The 18,216-nt window shown below is 52.1% G+C and overlaps 2 protein-coding genes across 2 annotated transcripts; one reads left to right on the top strand and one right to left on the bottom strand.

Moving 5' to 3' along the window:
* Positions 1-6,067: 6,067 nt before the first annotated feature.
* Positions 6,068-13,370, top strand: LOC135449012 (bestrophin-1-like). The gene is made up of 9 exons (XM_064715441.1): positions 6,068-6,219; positions 6,382-6,476; positions 6,972-7,205; positions 7,790-7,944; positions 8,649-8,726; positions 10,134-10,286; positions 10,725-10,805; positions 11,378-11,529; positions 11,815-13,370. The coding sequence occupies exons 1-9, from the start codon at positions 6,068-6,070 to the stop codon at positions 12,992-12,994; spliced, it is 2,280 nt and encodes a 759-aa protein (XP_064571511.1). The 3' UTR covers positions 12,995-13,370.
* Positions 13,371-13,816: 446 nt separating this feature from the next.
* On the bottom strand, positions 13,817-17,323 carry FTH1 (ferritin heavy chain 1). Its single transcript, XM_064715442.1, has 4 exons — positions 16,966-17,323; positions 15,468-15,614; positions 14,911-15,036; positions 13,817-14,145 (listed from the first exon to the last, which is right to left on the bottom strand). Exons 1-4 carry the CDS (start codon positions 17,074-17,076, stop codon positions 13,987-13,989), a joined length of 543 nt encoding a protein of 180 aa, XP_064571512.1. The 5' UTR covers positions 17,077-17,323; the 3' UTR covers positions 13,817-13,986.
* Positions 17,324-18,216: the final 893 nt, after the last annotated feature.

Raw genomic sequence — 18,216 nt, 5'->3', positions numbered from 1 at the left:
CAGCACAGGCTCCCTGTGGGGCCACAGCCTCCTTCGGGCATGCCTCTGCTCTAGGGTGGGCTCCTCCATGGGCTGCCGGTGAACCTTTGCTTCCCTACAGCCCCCTGCTACCAAAGCGGTGCCACACAAAGCCAATACAGAGGGGAAACATGGGATGTAAACGCAGGAAGGTGGAGGATGGGGGAAATCTGGCTGGGGGGAAATTGGCTGCTGGTTGTCCTGGGTTTTTATACTTCAAGTGGAGCACTGGGCTCAGAACCCAACAGGCACACCACTTCTGCTGTCACCCCTGTTCCACAGTGGATCCCATTGCCACCTGTGGATTGACAGCACTGGAATTTTGAACCAAAACCTGCTGCTGCCCTCAGAGGACATTTCCCATCACATCCTACCTTGCCGTTGCCCTGGGCTTCCCTCCAGGCAGCTGTACTCCTTTGGAGCCTTCACACACAGCGACAGCTCCCTCCCTGCTCTCAGCTTGTCCATCCTCTGCCTCTGGGACAGACCCAACGCTGGAGGCAGGAGAGTCAGACATGGTGATTCTGGTGTCCACTGAAGGATTTTGCTGTGGATACCGCACAGAGAACAGTCCTCTGTCCCAGCATCTCCTGGGTGTCTGTGTCACCTCCAGCCCTGCCCTCCCTCATGGCCGGGATCCGTGGGGACAGCACAGGCCAAGCCCATGCTCTGAAGTCTGGGAACGGAGTGTCCGGGATGTTTGTGTCTCTGGTTGCAACCTTTGCTATCTTCAGAGAACTTTTGGGAGGAGGGGAAAGATCTTCAGCACACCAGATGTAATTAGTCTTTGTAATTATTAACTCCCAAGGCTTGGCCAGCAGCAACAGAGGGTCCTTGGATTAGAAAGGTAGAAGTGCTTCCAGGAACCAACAAAGGCAGGGAGGATGAGAACTGATAGTGCTGACAGGAAGCTTTGAGAGGGACGTGCTGAATCCCAGCCACTTGAAAAAGTAACTTGTCATAAGGGGGAGAGTAGCATGTGCTCCCTTCTTCTTCCCAGAAGAGAAGCAGGCAAGGAAAAAGGGGAAAGTGGAAATAAAAGGAAGGGAAATGACAGGGAAGGAAAGGGGAAGAAAAAGAAAAAGCCAGACAGATGCTGGGAAGGGAAGGAAGAACAGGCATTATCTTTGAGTTTGGAAAGCAAAATCTGACTTGCTGACACCCCTTACCCAGCAAACTCAAACCAGATGGTATTGCCATGGAAAGGAGAACAAATGGCCTGAAACTCCAGGCTCCATCAAGCCCCTCCTGGCTGGCTCCTTGGCTGTGCCACATGTTTGCTCAGCTGGCTGCAAGGGCTGCAGCAAGGCTCCTCTGGGGTCTCTGATTTCCAGCACCAGCATGTTTGATCCTTCCTTTGGCACCTAATCCCCACCACAATTCCTAAGGCAAGAGACAAGGGACCTCACTAAGGACCCTTCCCTCATTTTCATACTATATGCACTGAACTGTGCAACATCAGAGGCAAAGTGAGAGATTTGTCACCTCGCAAGCCCCTAAAAGCAAAATGCAAAGGGTCAGATGGAACTTGGCACAGGCACCCTCAGCTCTCAGGGCAGCAAGAATTAGTGAGGAATTCTGCAGCATGAGGGGAACAAGCCTGGGGGTCCTCACAGAAGCACTGCAGGGTCACTGCATCCTCTTCAAACATTTCTGGCCAGTCAAACCTCTGAGTAAATCCTGTCCATGAAAAACAGCATCTCCCTAGACACTTCCCAGTTCATTTTTTAAAAAAATTACATCACATTTCAAGGAAGAATGTAGTTTGCAGAGACACCTCTGATGCCAGCTGCCTCTGTGTCTATCCCAGCACTGAAACTGGAGAAGGAAAAGGGATTTCACCAAACTTTGGGACCCGCTGTCCCTAAAAGCACCCACTGTTCTCTGGGAGAGAGCAAGGAGGGCACTGTGCCTTTCCCAGCCAGCTGCTGCTAACTCAGCACTGAGAGAGGCCCTTTGGCATTCCCAAAGCAGGGATTCAACTCCCAGCACAGCAATTCAATCTCTACATCTTTAGCATGGAGAAAACGAGGATGATTCCAGGGCTCTGAGGCTGAGGATGGATGTCAGCACCTCTTTGCCTCCTGCTCTGCTGAGCAAGGCAGGCTTTCAGACAATGCTCCTTCTCAGGGTCAAGGCCACAGGAGATGTGGAAAGAGATCCAAGCAGCTCTGCCACGCTGGTAGCCCCTCAGTTATTTACTTTAATATTAAATTCCACACATATTTCCTACTGTCCCAAGGGCAGCTGTGGAGCACACGAGCTGCCAGCAGAGCTGCTCTCAGAGGAGGGCAGCAGAGGCCCCCAGATGCCAGCACATCCCTCCACAAACAGCAGGACACTCAGGGGGTTGTTGTTCCACGTCCCCAGGAGCAGCCAAACTGCTCCCAACAGCTGCAGCAAATGAAGCATTTTGGTCCCCCTGCTCTGTGTGGGGATGAGGGTTCAGGCACTAAGACCCTCGAGATCTATCTCAGCCTGCCTGTTCAGCAATTCCAGCCCTGGAAGTGGATGGACCACATTCCCTCCAGAGAGGGTCACCCTGCTCTCATGTCCCTTCACCAGAGCACTGATCCCACGTTTTAAACCATGCTCTCCCTGCCACTGGCAGCAATTCCCAGACTGCACCAGAAATCCCACATCAGGCACATGCCAGGCAGCACCTGCTCCAGAGGAGCAGTGAAACAACTCACTCCCCTTGTCAAGGATCAGACACAGGAAAGAGAAAACTAGAGCTGGGACAAACTGATCCCAACTACTGATGTTAAGTAAGTGTCAAAGACAAAGCACAGGAGAAAGTTGGTTATTACAGGAGCCTGAGTCTCCAGATGCTCTTACCTGCAAGGATCAGAGCTGTGCTCCCTCTCCAGTGTCCCACAGCTGCCTAAACGATGGAAGACCAGTTAATTAAGAAAAGATTTTGATTCAGAGTCTCATGGAAGAGGAATGTCATTAAGACCTGAGCAGAAGCACTGAGGAGGTGGTAGAAGGGAAGGACAGTCACAAATGGGAAGGAGCAGAAAAGGGACTAAGAACCCTGGGAAGAAAGAGGGAAGGAGTTCCCTGTCTTAGTGGAAGTTTGAGGGCAAGGCAAGGACCAATGTTTCCCAGGATGTCATGCAAGGAAGCACAGTGACAGCTCTCAAGCACTGCTGGAAAAGCAACAGCAAAAGAAAGCAAACACATGGAAAGAGTCTCAGAAAACCAGTGGCAGAGTGGAAATCCCCATCATCCAAACCACAGCCAGAAGAGGTGGCAGACTCATCCAGGAACAGTGAGGGACGATATGGAAACATCCTGTGAGAGCCAGGCAGAGCATGGACCAGGTGTTTCACTGACCTAGGGAAGAGAGGGCAGCCCCCAAGTGCACCATGTTTTACAGCCTTGGTGGAAAATTCCAGCCCTGCATAATCTCCTGGGGTTCCTGTAAGATTGTGACACGGAGAGAGGGACCAAACAGGAAAGAATTAGAGGAAAAATGCCTCTCTTCTGGCAGCCACCATGGCTGTGCCAGGAGTTAGCAGCAGCTGAGCAGCCAGCCCTGCCTCCCCCTCCTCCGGCCGCCTCTATAAACACGCAGGGCTTACTCAGAAGATTAGGAGGGAACAGGGCAAAAGACAACAGAGTCTCTTTTGTAATGAGGAGGGATTACGGCATCAAGTGACCGGCTGCAGCTCCCAAGTGGGTCTCAGGCTCCTTAGCACACCGTGTGGGGCAGGTCCAATCCCCCTATGAGCCAAGGGGGCACGAGGATGCAGGCGGTGGCCCGGGCCACAAAGGACCCAGCGGGGACACGTGCAGGACCAAACCTCCCCAGCCTCCAGCACGGCTCAGGAGCCCATGACTGTGAGTATCTGGTCCTCCTAACAACAGCAGGAGGATCACTCTTTCCTGCAGAGATCCATCTTCCTGCCTATCCGTGACCTCCTTTGGCTCCATCCCTCTGCTCTATCTGCTCGTTGTCAGTCTCTGAAATACCTGCTAGGATCTGTTTGTGGTGGGTGATGCACCTGATGTCCCAGAATCTTGCTTGCTGTGGGCTCCCACAACTGAATTCCAGGTCAGTCGACTTCCAGGTGTGTTGGTTAGTCCAGAGGGATGAGCAGGGGATGCAGGCAGTGGCAGGCAGCAGCTCCCTGGGTGGGCTCTTCCAGCCCATCCTGACTCCGGTGTGCCAGTGAGCCACCTCCCATGGACCTCAGCCACTAATGGAATGTGCCAGCTGCCCAGTGACATCCCAGGGCAGCCCAGCACAGGCTGGCAGGTAGGCAGGGAGGTGCCTTACCCATCCAGGGCTGGAGGGAAAAGCACTGGGAAAAGCCCCATAAACCACACAGGAGCAGAACACAGTAGAGGTGGGCGACATCCATTATTTACATGGCCAAGAGCTGGAGTTTTCCTTCTTTGGTAAAAAAGGGAATCTGAATTTGAATTACGCAACAAAGAATCTCCCTGAGTGCTTTCGAGCCCTAAAGCCCAGAGAAGAGATGCAGCTTTGTGTAAGGGGCCCCAAAAATACATGGGGTTTTGGGCATGCTTTTCTCTTCTGGGCAGCCTGTGGGTTCAACTTCTGGGGCACTTATAACCTACTGTTCCAAGTTCTGTACCCAGAAATCCATATGGAATGGACACAAGGATTTACTGAAATGGGCATTTGTGCAGCTGGGGACAGGGACAGCTCTGCTCCTCTGTATCACCCTTAAGAAAGGACTCAGGGACCTAAGTTACAACAGGGAAATCCAAAGGAGGAGTAGTACCAAAAAGCCAAACCCAGGACAAAGATGTTGCCCAAAAACCCAGACTTTGCTGGTTTTCTTCACAGCAGCAGCTCACTGGGACCTGAGTTGTCCCCACCTAAATGTAAATCTTTCACTGGGATGCTTAAATGAGAAACAAATGAGGAACGTGGGCCCAAACTTACCTGCCTGCAGCTGCTTCAGGGTGTGACTGTCCCTTGAAGTGCTTCTTCATCCCCATCATTCAGGGAAGAGCCCAAGGCCCCATAATCATTAACATTATTACCTCTGTTAAATAGCAATGCCTGGTGACATGTTAGGATTCAGAAATACCAATAGTTCACACTGGATAATTATTTCTAACCCAAGAAATTATTCACCAATCTGCCTGGCATGGATAACACTGGTGTCTTGTTGTTTGTTGGGGTGTTTTTAAAATAAATTCAGGTTTATGCAACTATGAGCCTGACTATCACTTGATTATAAAGAATTATTTATGCAAGTTAGACTAGAAGTGAAATGGGGATGCTGCATGTCTGGGGAGCACTTCAGGAGCCTGAATGCCTATTTTTCAGCCACTGTGATTTGTTATGCAACATATGGCTGAAGGAGAGGGGAGGTGGAGCTGCTGGAATTTGGGCCCTATGAGCCTGGCTGAACTCCATCCCACAGATCTCCAACAGGGAAGGCTGCTCTGCCTACATGACTAGGACCAGCAGAGTACAGATAGCTATCCTTGCTGGGATACCTTCTTCTGGATCAGTCCCAATAAATTTTTCTGGGGTTTTTCCTTTCCTTTGAGTTGGGGTTTTTGTTTTCTCAGCAGTATTTCAGGAAGATGCTTCCCAGCAAGTAGGCTTACAGAAAAATATTTGGAATAAAAACTATATTAAGAAAATTACTGGGCTAAGCATAAACTTTGCAGTGTGTGACCCTGAGATTAATCTTACCACAAGTGTTCTGTGGAAGGGGTTGGCACACGAGCTTTGGCCTCTTCAGCCAACCAGCCCCACTTGAATGCTGACAAAAATCAAACACTAAAAACAAAGGGATCCACCAGAAAATACATCCTTGGTCACTATAACCAGCTCAAGGACAGAGAAAAGATGGCAAACCCATCAAATTAATTGCCTGCTGTCAATTTCCTCCTGGTTTTCTGTGCTGCTGCCTACATCTTACCTGGCTTTTGCTCTCAGCTCATTCTGTTTTCTCCTTCCTTTCCATCTTGCTTGGTGGGAAACGTGGGATGTCCCTGTGTCTCCTCCTGCTCAAGCTCCAAGCCCTGCTTGTCGTGTGCCTGCACAGGAGCTGTGATGACAGTGACCTACACCAACCGCGTGGCTGATGCCCGCCTGGGCACCTTCTCCCAGCTCCTGCTCCAATGGAAGGGCAGCATCTACAAACTGCTCTACTCCGAGTTCCTCATCTTCATCTCGCTCTACTTCACCATCAGCCTTGTCTACAGGTGAGCAACTTCATGCTCACAGCCTGGCCTGGGGAATGATATGGGAGAAACACAGGCTTGGGGCAGGGATCCTGCTGGGCAGGCACTTGCCAGACTCTGTTCACAGGAGGGAAGGGGAGGGGGGAAAGGAGAGGGAGAGCTGCTTCTGTTTGTCCCTTTTAGGCTGATCCTGAGCGAGAGCCAAAGGCTGATGTTCGAGAAGCTGGCGCTGTACTGCAACAGCTACGCCGAGCTAATCCCCGTGTCCTTCGTGCTGGGTAAGGAGCTGACTGGAGTCCAGCAGGGAGGGGAATGGGACAGCATTTCTTCTCCTTGGTTCGGCAGAGCAGGTCCCTCCCTCTGCCTTTGTAAAACTCCTCACGTGGGAGGAGTGTCCCATATCTGTGAGTGTTCCCCAGCACAGGAGGACAAGCTCCAAGTGGCACCAGATATGCCCAGGGAATCTGTGGCTGCCTCACCCCTGGAAGTTTTCAAGGCCACACTGGGTGGAGCTCTGAGCAACCTGTTCTGGTGGAAGATGTCCCTGTCCAGAGTAGGGGATTGGAATGAGATCTTTAAGGTTGCTTCATAGAATCAGAACAGTTTAGGTTGGAAGGGAAGTATGAAATCCAGCCTCCTTTGAGCATGGAGGACTGAATGAATTCCCCTCCAGACATTGCTGCACCCCTACCTGTGTCAGCAAAAGAAGATATCAGACAGAGTGGGAGGAAGAAGCCCTTTTCAGATGCCTGACTCTCTCAGCTTCCCTCTAGGTTTCTATGTGGCCCTGGTGGTGTCCCGCTGGTGGGCCCAGTACGAGAGCATCCCATGGCCAGACCGGATCATGAACCTGGTGTCCTGCAACGTGGATGGGGAGGACGAGTACGGGAGGCTCCTGCGCCGCACCCTGATGCGCTACAGCAACCTGGTCAGCGTGCTGATCCTGCGCTCCGTCAGCACCGCTGTCTACAAGCGCTTCCCCAGCATGGAGCACGTCGTGAGGGCAGGTCAGCACTGCTTCTTGCTGCTCCTCCAGGGGCAGGGGGCCCTGGGAAAGCTTCTGTGGAAATGGGGTGGTGTTGTTCCCTCAGGGCAGGTGGGAATTCAAGCCCCAAGTCTCCAAGCTTAACTGCAGGGCACACTGCATTTTCCTGGGGAAATGCTCCTCGAGGTGCAGCAGAGTTCCCAGTCCAGCCACATTGTCTGGGTTCCCTTGGCAATCCACGGAGATGTGATATAGTTAAGCCTCCTAAAAAGAAAAGGCACTTCAGGGACACAAATTATCCCATTCTCAACAAGTATCTATGGACACCAGGCAGCTGCACCTCCAGCAGTGCTTTATCTCCCTGATGGCTCTTATCTGATGTGCTGCAGACATCCAAAGTGAAATCCCATTATCTCACCTCCATGACTCAATGTTTTAACAGGGAGACTTATCCTTCTGCATGTCTCCCCAAATTTTGAGTCTTTACTGGGATTTTTAGGGAGAGCCAAGGCATCCACCTGAAATTCTGATGTTTTCATTCCAGACCAGATCAGTTCCTTGTGCCCTCTATGTCCATCCCTCTCCCAGCTGCTCTTTCCCATCCAGGCCTCATGACACCAGAAGAGCACAAGAAGTTTGAGAGCTTGAATTCTCCCCACAACAAGTTCTGGATTCCGTGCGTGTGGTTCTCCAACCTGGCTGTGAAGGCAAGGAATGACGGGAGGATCCGGGACAGCGTGCTGCTCCAAGGCATCCTGAATGTGAGTGACAGAGGGGACAGGCAGGGCTTTGAGATATTGGAGAACAGGGGGCACCTGTGAAACAAGTCCTTGACACATTCCAGAACAGCCAATGCCAGTGGAGGTTTCTAGGATCCAGATGGAAAGCCGCAAGGAAAAAGACATCTGAAGTCTAGGGGAGGTCAAAAACATCCTCAACAACTGAGGTCCTGTAGAAAACATGGCTATTAAAAACTCTTAGATAGTTTTGGGCAACAGGCCATACTCCACAGGCAAGACCTGGCAATAATCCCTGCCCAGCTGCACAGAAAAAGGCTCTGGAGCAGCTCATCCTTCTTGGTATTCATGTGCAGAGAAAGTCACGTGGTTTCTGCTGCCTGGAGCAGGATTCATCTCCCCAGAAAGAGAGAAACCTCCCCCTGGGATATTTATCTATAGACAGGAGAGAAAAATGGATGCTCCTGAGGGCATTCTTGACCTCATCTCTTGGCTGCTCATTTTGGGAGGAGAAACTCTGCTGTGAAGCGAGCTAGGAGGGATCTTGGGCTTAGGGGGAGACACCCAGGCAGCAGGGAATTCCTCCAAGGATGAGACTGAGCCCCCCTTCCAGAGAAGGTATAAGCAGAAAGGAAAGGGCTGGAGCAATGGAGGACAGGGGTGCTGAAGAGGCTCTGCAAGGAGATGGGAAGTTATCCTGACATGCCATTCCCTTTTCCCTGCTGCAGGAGCTCAACACCTTGCGCAGCCAGTGTGGGAAACTCTACGGATACGACTGGATCAGCATTCCCCTGGTCTACACCCAGGTGAGAAGGGAATCCCCACAGCCACTGCCCCACCACTGCCCCTGCACATCCCCACTTACACCCACACCTGGAATGGTTTGGGTTGGAAGGGATCATAAAGCTCATCCTGGGACACCTTCCACTATCCCAGGTTGCTCCAAGCCCTGTCCAACCCGGCCTTAGGCGCTTCCAGGGCTGGGGCAGCCACAGCTTCTCTGGAAAACCTGTGCCAGGGACTCACACCTTCTTAGTAAGGAATTGTTCCTCATATCTAATCTGAACATGCCCTCTTATCAGTTTAAAACCATTGTTCCTTGTGCTGTCACTACCCACACCTCTGTAAAAAGTCCCTCTCTTTCCTTTCCATAAGCTCCTTTAAGGTACTGGAAGCCCACAGCCTCCCCAGAACCTCATTTGCAGGCTGAACAGGCCCAGCTCTCTCAGCCTATCTTTGTAGAAGTGCTTTATAACTGACCCACCCATGAAAAATGCAGGTTATTCTTGAATGCCTCGCCCCCACACATCATCTCTCTTCTATTGGTACCTCAGCACACACCCAGCCCAGCCTAACTCAGACACATCCACCTCTCCAGAAATAACCTCTATCCAGGGCTAACAAACCCCCAGAGACCCATGGGAAAACAGAAACACACAGACACAGTCCCTGCAGCACCTTGCAGGGATCACATCCCGGGCAAGATCCCAGGAGGTTGTGCCAGGCGTGTACTCAGCTGTTTATCAGCCCAGGCAGACACTTTGGCACCACCTTGCTCCTTTGTCTTCTACAATCCAACTGCTCAGATAACAGGGATGTCCTTCACCATGAAACAGGAGCTGTTGCTGCTGCTCTGGCACTGCCAGAGGTTAATGGGGAACATGTAAAGTGTATTCCTGTTTTGAACCCACCATTTATATCAAGGGACCACGTGAGAGTCTTGGTTACTTTTAATTTGAAAAGGGGAAGTTTCCAGTCCTGTGGTGACATGGAAAGCACAAAGCTCAGCATTGCCTAAAATCTAGGCAGGCAAATATTAATAAAAGCTCAGCATGAGGAGAAGGAAGGAAGGAGCAAATAGCAATGCCAGGGTTCCCTTCCTGGACTGGGAAGCAGCCTGCCAGCACGGACTGAGCCATGAGACAGCTTCCAGCCCACTCAGGATGTCACGTGCTTGCTGCTGCCACTGGCCTCTGACACCTGCACAGATACCATTCCAGGGACAGCACACAGTGTAGGTAAGAGCTGCAGGGAAAAGGGAATGTCTGTAGCTTTCTGTAGGGAAATGAATCCTCCAGCAAAAAGCCTGTCAGAACTGAATCCAAGGCTTCCCAGAGGCTACAGAGCTTGGCCTTAGAGCTGTGTGGGGTGGAACTGAAGGGAGATGCTGGGAACTCATGCTGCCCTGGTGTGTCCCTTGGCATCCTTCCCAGGTGGTGACCGTGGCTGTTTACAGCTTCTTCCTGGCCTGTCTGATTGGGAGGCAGTTCCTGGATCCAGAGAAAGCATATCCTGGCCATGAGCTGGATCTCTTTGTGCCTGTCTTTACATTTTTGCAATTCTTCTTCTATGCTGGCTGGTTAAAGGTAAGTCCCAGAAAGCACGGCTGGAGCTGGAATCTGACCCAGCCAAGGGTTTTTCCCAGTGTGAGCTCACCAGGAACCCTGCTGTGTTCTTTGATCTATAGGCAATAACAGGAAGCCAAGAGGGGCTGAGGAAGTGCCAGGACTTTCTAATTTTCCAACTGTCTCATTCTGGACACCAGCTGCACTTTTCCTAGGCTTTGGTCCTGACTAGAGGGGAAAAAGGAGCTCCTTAAGTTGCAGGAGGGTTGTGTGAGCAGGGGGGAGATATTATAAATTCTAATGTCTACCAGCCTCTGGAATGCTTCCACTTTTAACCCACCCCCTTTTGGGAAGAAAAACATGGCTTGGAATTCAAGGGACATCACACCTGACTTCTCCCTGCAAGGAAAGGGACAGGGATGACAATGGTGACCTTTGCTGTGTGCTCTCCACATGCAGGTGGCTGAGCAGCTCATCAACCCTTTTGGGGAGGACGACGATGACTTTGAAGCCAACTGGCTCATTGACAGGAACCTGCAGGTAAAGGGGAGGAAGATCTGCCAGCTGAGCCTCACCTGAAGAGGAGCATCAAGGCAGGACAGTGACCAAGCTCTCCTGCAACACCTCTGCCTCCAATGGGAGACCCTCCCAATCCACAGCAGAGAATTTGGGGCTTCTGGCATGTCTTTGTACGCAGTGGCTGCCTGCAGCTTCAGTCCATGCTCTGGCACATGGGACAGATCAAGGCTGCTTGTTTCAGGCCTCGGCTGCCTTTGAATGACATCATTCCTGCCCCTCCTTGCTTTCCTACCCTGAGTCCATCTGAAACTGCCTGCTCTGCTTTCTGCCATGCAATAACTATGTACCTCCCCACCCTTCTGTCCTAGTGAGTCTGTTGCTTTCCTGTCTCCTTCAGCACCACTTTCCTTTCAATTAATCAAATCTCAGTGTGAGAAACAACCAAAATGACAGGAAACCACAGCAACCCCAGCCACTTGCCTGGTTTCCGTGCTGCACCGCTTCCTCCAGCTCCGTGTTCCTTTGTCCCTTGGTAACAGGCACACAAAATGCTCCTCACTCACCCTGTGTGACATTCCTGCTGTCCCCCGCAGGTCTCCCTCATGGCAGTGGATGAGATGCACCAGGATTTACCCATTCTGGAGAAGGACCTGTACTGGAACGAGCCTGACCCCCAGCCACCCTACACTGCAGCCACAGCTGAGTACAAGCGCCCGTCCTTCCTGGGCTCCACTTTTGACATCAGGTGAGTGCAGGGACGGAGTGTCACAACACCTGGATCAGGTCTCATGTAGGACATTGCACTTGAGGAGCTTTTAGGTTCATCCACAACAGCCAACATTCTCCATGGAAAATGGAGAACATCCTTTCCTCACTCACCTGTATTATGAGCATCCCTCTTTTGGGGGAGGCTAGTGGCAATACAGGGAGAGGCTTGCCACTGGCAGCAGCATTCCCAGCGCTGCTAGCCCCTCCAGGAGATCCCCCCCTCCCTCTGTGGTTCTGTAATAGTCCATTTTGCCTCTCCCAGCATGCAGAAGGAAGAGATGGAGTTCCAGCCCCTGGAGCAGATTAAAGAGAATGAGGAGGCCAACCACTCCACTCCCTTGCTGGGACACCTGGGCCGCCTCCTGGGTGTCCAGTCCCCAAACTTCTCCAGGTCCTCTTCCCGGATGAACCTGCTGCGCCGACGAGGAGATCCCACGTCGCCCTTCTCCCATTACACCTACCAGGACATGGGGAAGGCTGGAAGCCCTTGTGGCATCAGTCAGCCAAGGGGGGACTCCCAGGAGCAGTGGGACAGCGAAGAGGGAAAACTGAGGGAGTTTGATGCTTTCATGTCCACGCCCTTTTACGAGAGGCCTGGCTTCTACAGCGCTCCACAGACGCCCATCAGCTCCATCCCCATGATTTTCCCTTCCCGGCGCCCAGGGCGCAAGAAGCCACCAGCGCTCTCCAGCATTGCTGCGTGCTCCACTTCCCTTCGGGATGTCATTGTCAACGCCTCCCCTTCCAGGGCCAGCGATGTGGACAAGAGTCAGAGCTCCCTGGGCTCTGCTGCAAAGGAAACCTTTGTTTGGCCAACAGAGCGGAGTAAAGGCCCTGACTCTGTGGCCGTGACAGTAGAAGAAGGAAAGAGCAGCTCCAGGGAAGCTGCCACCACAGGAAGTCCAGGAGCGCAGTCCACAGCATCCAACAGCCCCAAATTCCCCTTCCTGCCAGAGCCCCCTGAGCATGAGAAGCACAGCAGCTTCAAAAGCCTGAAGAGCTCCAAAGCCTCACGCCCACCCTGGCTAAACCTGGAGAGCACAGCCTCGGCCACTCCCAATTCGGAGCATTCCAGTGCCTTTCACACCCCCAGCAACAAAACCCCTGGAGGCAGCGCCTCCCTCTGCTTCTCCTTCACTCCCGTCACCTCTCCAGTGCTGGAAAGGTCCCACAAGGGCAACCTGGGCCCTGAGGCTCGCAGCCTGAGTTTGGAAGATGCAGCCAGCGCTCCAGAGCAGCACCCAGAGGTTTCCAGGAACATGAGAGACACTGGGAATGGAAACACCAACCCCCCAGCTCCCAAAGAGCCCAGGAGAGCAGAGAGTCCATCCCCCAATGACTCTGGAATCTCCCTAGCCGAGGGTGACTACGTGGGGCTGATGGAGGTGATCCTGGAGGCCAGTGAAAGCCCAGGGGAGGAGCAGATGGACCAGTACAGCTAAAGGGGAATCCATGGATCCATGGGATACCTGCCTTATCCTGGCACTCACCCAACACAGAGGTGCTGGACATGCAGCTGGAGCTCAGCCTGGGCTGAAACCAGCACTAAGGACACACTGCTCCTGGCCTCAGCTACAGCAGCAGACACAACTCATGTTGCAAGAACAAAAGCACCAAAAAACCCAACCTGTAGCAAAAGAACAGGACTTTGAGTGTTAAATATTGCAGAAACCAGCCTGACCAGCCAGTTGTACCCCAGAACAGGAGCACAGTTAATGTGGCCACTTCTCTCCTCACAGCAAGAATGAGAGCTTGAGTCCTTTCTCAGGCAGGACTTGCACTCCTAACAAGATAGTCCAGGGAAAAGTAAGGGACTGAATCAAGTCCCATCACTTGTGATGCAGACCCACAGTGCTTCTTCCAGTCCTGTCTGGCAAGTATTTTCCAGTACTGGGATAAGGCAAGGTAAGGCCTTGCCAGCACAGGCAGCTGCAGCATCTGCCCAGCACATTGCTTCCTTCTGAAGTTCCACATCTCCCACCAGGAATTTGACAGTGCTCAGAGAAAGCTGGATGGCAGCAGACAACACTCAGCTGATATTTACTGCCCACTCTCAGAAAATAAAAAGTGAGGCTCAAGCCCAGGACCTTGGTTTCGTTTCCTCATTTTAGTTCCCTGCAAGGAATTTAAAGAAACCACAGAGATTTTCCCACTTCTGCCTTCAGCAGCAGCTGCAAATCCCCCATGTCACACAACAAATTTACCTCCCACTGCCTTCACTACAGCTGCCTACTCTCCCTCCAAACTAAACAGGAAAAGCCAGCTGGAACCAAGTCACTTTATTGGCTGGAGGGCAGTACATAAAACACGAACAGAACAGGGGATATTTGGTACAGAGTATGGAACTGTTTAGCTAAGTAACTGAAGCTGCATGCATGGCTGGACAGTAAGTAGGAGTCCCACTGAAACCCAGAGCATGGCTCCTGGCAGGGCTTCAGCTGTGGCACTCCCCGAGGGTGTGCTTGTCGAAGAGATACTCTGCCATGCCGTATTTGGGGGCCCCCATCTTCCGCAGGTTGGTCACGTGGTCACCCAGCTCCTTGATGGCTTTCACCTGCTCATCCAGGTAATGGGTCTCAATGAAGTCACACAACTGAAAGGGAGACCAGAGGTTTAAATTCAGGCCTGAAACCCTACTGAGGCTCTCTAAGGGGAGGATGCAGAATTTAAGCTGAGAGGAAACAGCCTCTTGTTTTGTTGCAGAACAAGATCAAAGTGAGCCAGGCTTAGGTAGGCTCATTTGCTCCAGAACCCTGCAGAGCCAGGCAGCTCAGGAAGCCTCTCCTCTTCCTCATGGCAGGAAGCATTAGCCAAGCTCCTGAACAGATCTGAGACACCCCCACTGCACAGCAAACCCACAGCAGTGAGGATTTACTAATCCTCAGTCCCTCTAACTTAGGCAGGGCACTGCCAAGAGTGTCTGGATTCTCACATGTATTAATTTCTTCCTGCTATTAAGCAACTGCAATACAGCCTTGCAAAAAACTTCCATCTGAGAAGAATTCCGTGTTTTCAGACACTGTTCTGAAACACCAGGGCTTTTAATATTCCAAAGCAACTCTGGAATTTTGTGGCAAGAAAGCCCTTGTGACAAAAAGCCTTAAAAAGATGGAGCTCAACCCCCTCAGAAATGGTCTCCATAGAGACTGTTCAAACACACTCCAGAGGGAATAAAGCAGGTCCCTGCCACTTTAAAAATGCTGCTGGAAGGACAGCAGTAACCCCCCCCCCAAAGGGCTCTGGAAAGGCTGCAGCCCTGGTTCACACCTTTTTTCACCTTTAACAACACCAGGGACACACAGCTCAGCCCCAAAGCCACATCCTTGGACAGCCCCACTGATCCTCAGCATGTACTCACATGGGGGTCGTTCTTCTCGGTGGCCAGTTTGTGCAGCTCCAGCAGTGATTGGTTCACGTTCTTCTCCAGGTGCAGGGCACACTCCATGGCAGTCAGGCCATTCTCCCAGTCATCACGGTCTGGCTTCTGAAAGAGGAAAGCACAGGACATGTTTGCTATAAGAACCCACAGACCAGCAGGGTGGAGAGCTTTTAGGTCACTCTCTGTTTAGACCAAGTTTAGGCATTTATGCAAAGTCAAAAGTTTTAAGTGCACCCTCAGAACAGAACTGAGCAAACCATTTAAGTTCCACTTCTCAAAACAGTGCACAGAGGACATCTGCTCTGTGTTAAGTTTAATGATGGTGATGAACCAGCTGCCTTCTGGCTCTGCTCTCACCATACAGCAAACAACCTGGGGCTCAACACCCTCTCCACACACAAGTACTTCTTAATTAGTCAATCAGCACAAATAATCAAATTGCTCCACATCTCAAATTACTGTGCCTCTCCAGTGTCAGCTGCTGCTCCTTCTGGGGAGGACCCAGAGAGAAGCCCCAGAAGGAGTCCCCAGCTCACCTTGACGTCCTGCAGGAAGATGCGCCCGCCTCTCTGGTTCTGCAGCTTCATCAGCTTCTCAGCGTGCTCCCGCTCCTCGTGGGACTGATGCAGGAAGTACTTGGCAAAGTTTTTCAGGGCCACATCATCCCGGTCAAAATAGTAGGACTGAAAAATAAAAGAGTTCACAGACTCTAAACCTCTGCTTCAGGATGGCTGCATTCCAAGCCCAGGCCAGAAAGGCAGTGTGGAACAATTTTCCCCTTAGTATCATTTGATTTTTCCCAGCTAGGATTAAATTTTAACCTGTACTCCTACCAAGGACACAAATAAAGGGTGTTTGTGTCCTTGGCTCAGTTCCAAAAACAAAAAAATTTGAAACCCCGGAGATATCTGTCCTGAGCACCATTGAACTGCAGCCTTGAAAAGTCTTTTCCACGGAGTAATCTTCCCTTTGTTAGCCTGAGTTTGTTTACAATGACCACATTGCAGGTCAGGGTCATGACTTGCAACATCAGGTACGGGTGAGCCAAGAACTTTTAGGTACTCCTGCAATAAAGTTCTCTTGCTTCACTAGACTTTCCAGGGATTAGACTAAGGAATACACTTTCTGCTTTTTTTGTGGGGGAAAAAAAGTGACATTTAAAATACAAGAGAAATTGAACTACAATATAAATTTAACAGCAACTAAAACATGAATCAAGCTATTTTTCTGGAAGCAAAAAAAAACCCCAAAAACTAACAGCAATTACAAGCCGTTACACAGCTTGTTGATTCTTTGGTCATTACCAGGATTCAATGGAAAGTTCTGTAGGAACTGCCAATTATTTACCAACCTACTACAAAACTCTCTGCTCTTAGACCAGCGGCCTGGAGGTTCAAGGCAAAGCACCGGTGCCTGTGTACCACTATCGCCTCCCAACAGAAGCTCTAAACAGGGCTCAGAACCCCATTAACACAGAAAAAAAAGCTAAAAAATACGTGGCAAAACACGGCACAGTGTCCCTAATAAGTCTCAATGTCCCAGCACGCCCACAGCAGCAGGATTGCTGCACAGAGGTCAGGGAACAGCTATAATGGGCGCCTCGGGCCGAAGGAGACATGGAAACACAAGGCCCGAGGAAACCATGGATTCCTACCGATTCCTGGAGGAAAACCCGAGCCTGGGAGGCGAGCACGCCTGCGGGAAGGGTGCCAGGAGCCTCCTTAGGCACCTCCCGCTACCCGGCCCGGCCCCGAGGGCAGAGGCGCTGAGCGCGGCTGATAACAGAGCCGCCAAGGGCAACGGCGGCGGGGCCGCGGAGCAGGCGAGATAAAAGCGCCTCACCTACACCCAGGGGGCGGCCCAGACGGGCCCGAACGCAGCGGGGGGGAGGAGGAGGTGGAGAAGAGGAGGAGGAGGAGCTGTGCGCGCAGGCACCGCCCGGCACCCAGGAACCCCCCGCAGAGCAGAGCCCGCGTGTCGCCCCTTTATCCCTCGCAGGACCCTTCCCTCAGCCCGCCGCGCCCGCACCCTTACCATGCTGAGGTACACGTAAGACGCGTAGAGCTCCAGGTTGATCTGGCGGTTGACGGCGGCCTCGCAGTCCTGATGGTAGTTCTGGCGCACCTGAGAGGGGGGCGCTGCCATGGCTGCTCCGGTGGGTGTTGAAGTGACTGTGTAGACGACGGTGTAAAGGGGGTGGCGGCGGGCCCGAGCGCGGCCGGTTCCGTCCAAGCACTGTTGACGCAGGAACCCGCTTCGCTCCGCCGCCGACGCGCTGTGAGGGGAGCCCGCCCGCCGGCGCGCGTTTTATACCGCCGCACTCCAAGCCACGCCCCCACGAAGGCGCGGGGCGTCCCGGCGCCCTTCTGCTGCCCCGGCGTGACTCAGCACCCGCCCTGGCCACGCCCACAGCGGGGCGGGGCCTGCCCCCCGCGCGCCGCCGTTTCCCGCCGCGCGCGCGCCGTCCATCCCGGAATGGCCGCTGTTGGGAAACCCCCCCAAAACCACGGGGCCCGGCCATTTCCCCTGGAGCGCGCTGCCCAGCCTGCTGCCCTGCCGTGTCCCACGTCCCACATCCCTCCGGGCACCGGGGCTTGGTGACAGTGCCCGAGCCCCCTCTCTGTGAGAAGAAAAAGTTCCTAAAATCCAAGTTAAACCCAGAAACTGAGGGCCACATGTCCAAAGCTTAACCTGTTGGTAATGAAATGAGTATTTCAGCTTTTCAGCTGCTCTTAGTGCTATCCCAGTCACTCGATGTGTGCCATCATTTATTTTCAATAAATTCTTCAGTCATTCAGTTCAGTCATTAATTTACAATAAGCAGTCGAGTCTTTTAGAATCTGCTTTCTTAAATTTTAACCAGATTACAAGGGAATAGAAACTGCTTAAAATGAGATCATCCCAGAGCACTGAACACCCCAATCTTTGCTTTTCCCAAGCCAGCATTCAACCCTGGTTTTCCCCAAGGTAATGTTCCTGCTGAAATCCACCAGAAATACAATTTACTGAGCCTGTAAACTCAGAATAAATAATTTTTCCTCTACATACTGTGTCTGCGAACTCAGATTAAATATTTTTTCCTGTATGTACTCAGACCATAAACTCAGATTAAACAATTGTTTTCCTCTCACCAGTTCTTTCTACACATTTTTATCTGGTCTTTGACCCTTCCCGGCACTGTGGGACGTCCCACGCGTGACTGCACCAGTGCCTGTGTGTGGGTAAAGGGCAGCACCAGAGCTTTTTTCCAGACACTCCAAATGCCCTGGAGGGAACAGGGAGCCT

This window comes from Zonotrichia leucophrys, chromosome 5, assembly GCF_028769735.1.
Source record: "Zonotrichia leucophrys gambelii isolate GWCS_2022_RI chromosome 5, RI_Zleu_2.0, whole genome shotgun sequence".
Taxonomy (NCBI): Eukaryota; Metazoa; Chordata; class Aves; order Passeriformes; family Passerellidae; genus Zonotrichia; species Zonotrichia leucophrys.
This window is presented reverse-complemented; position numbering and strand designations above follow the sequence as displayed.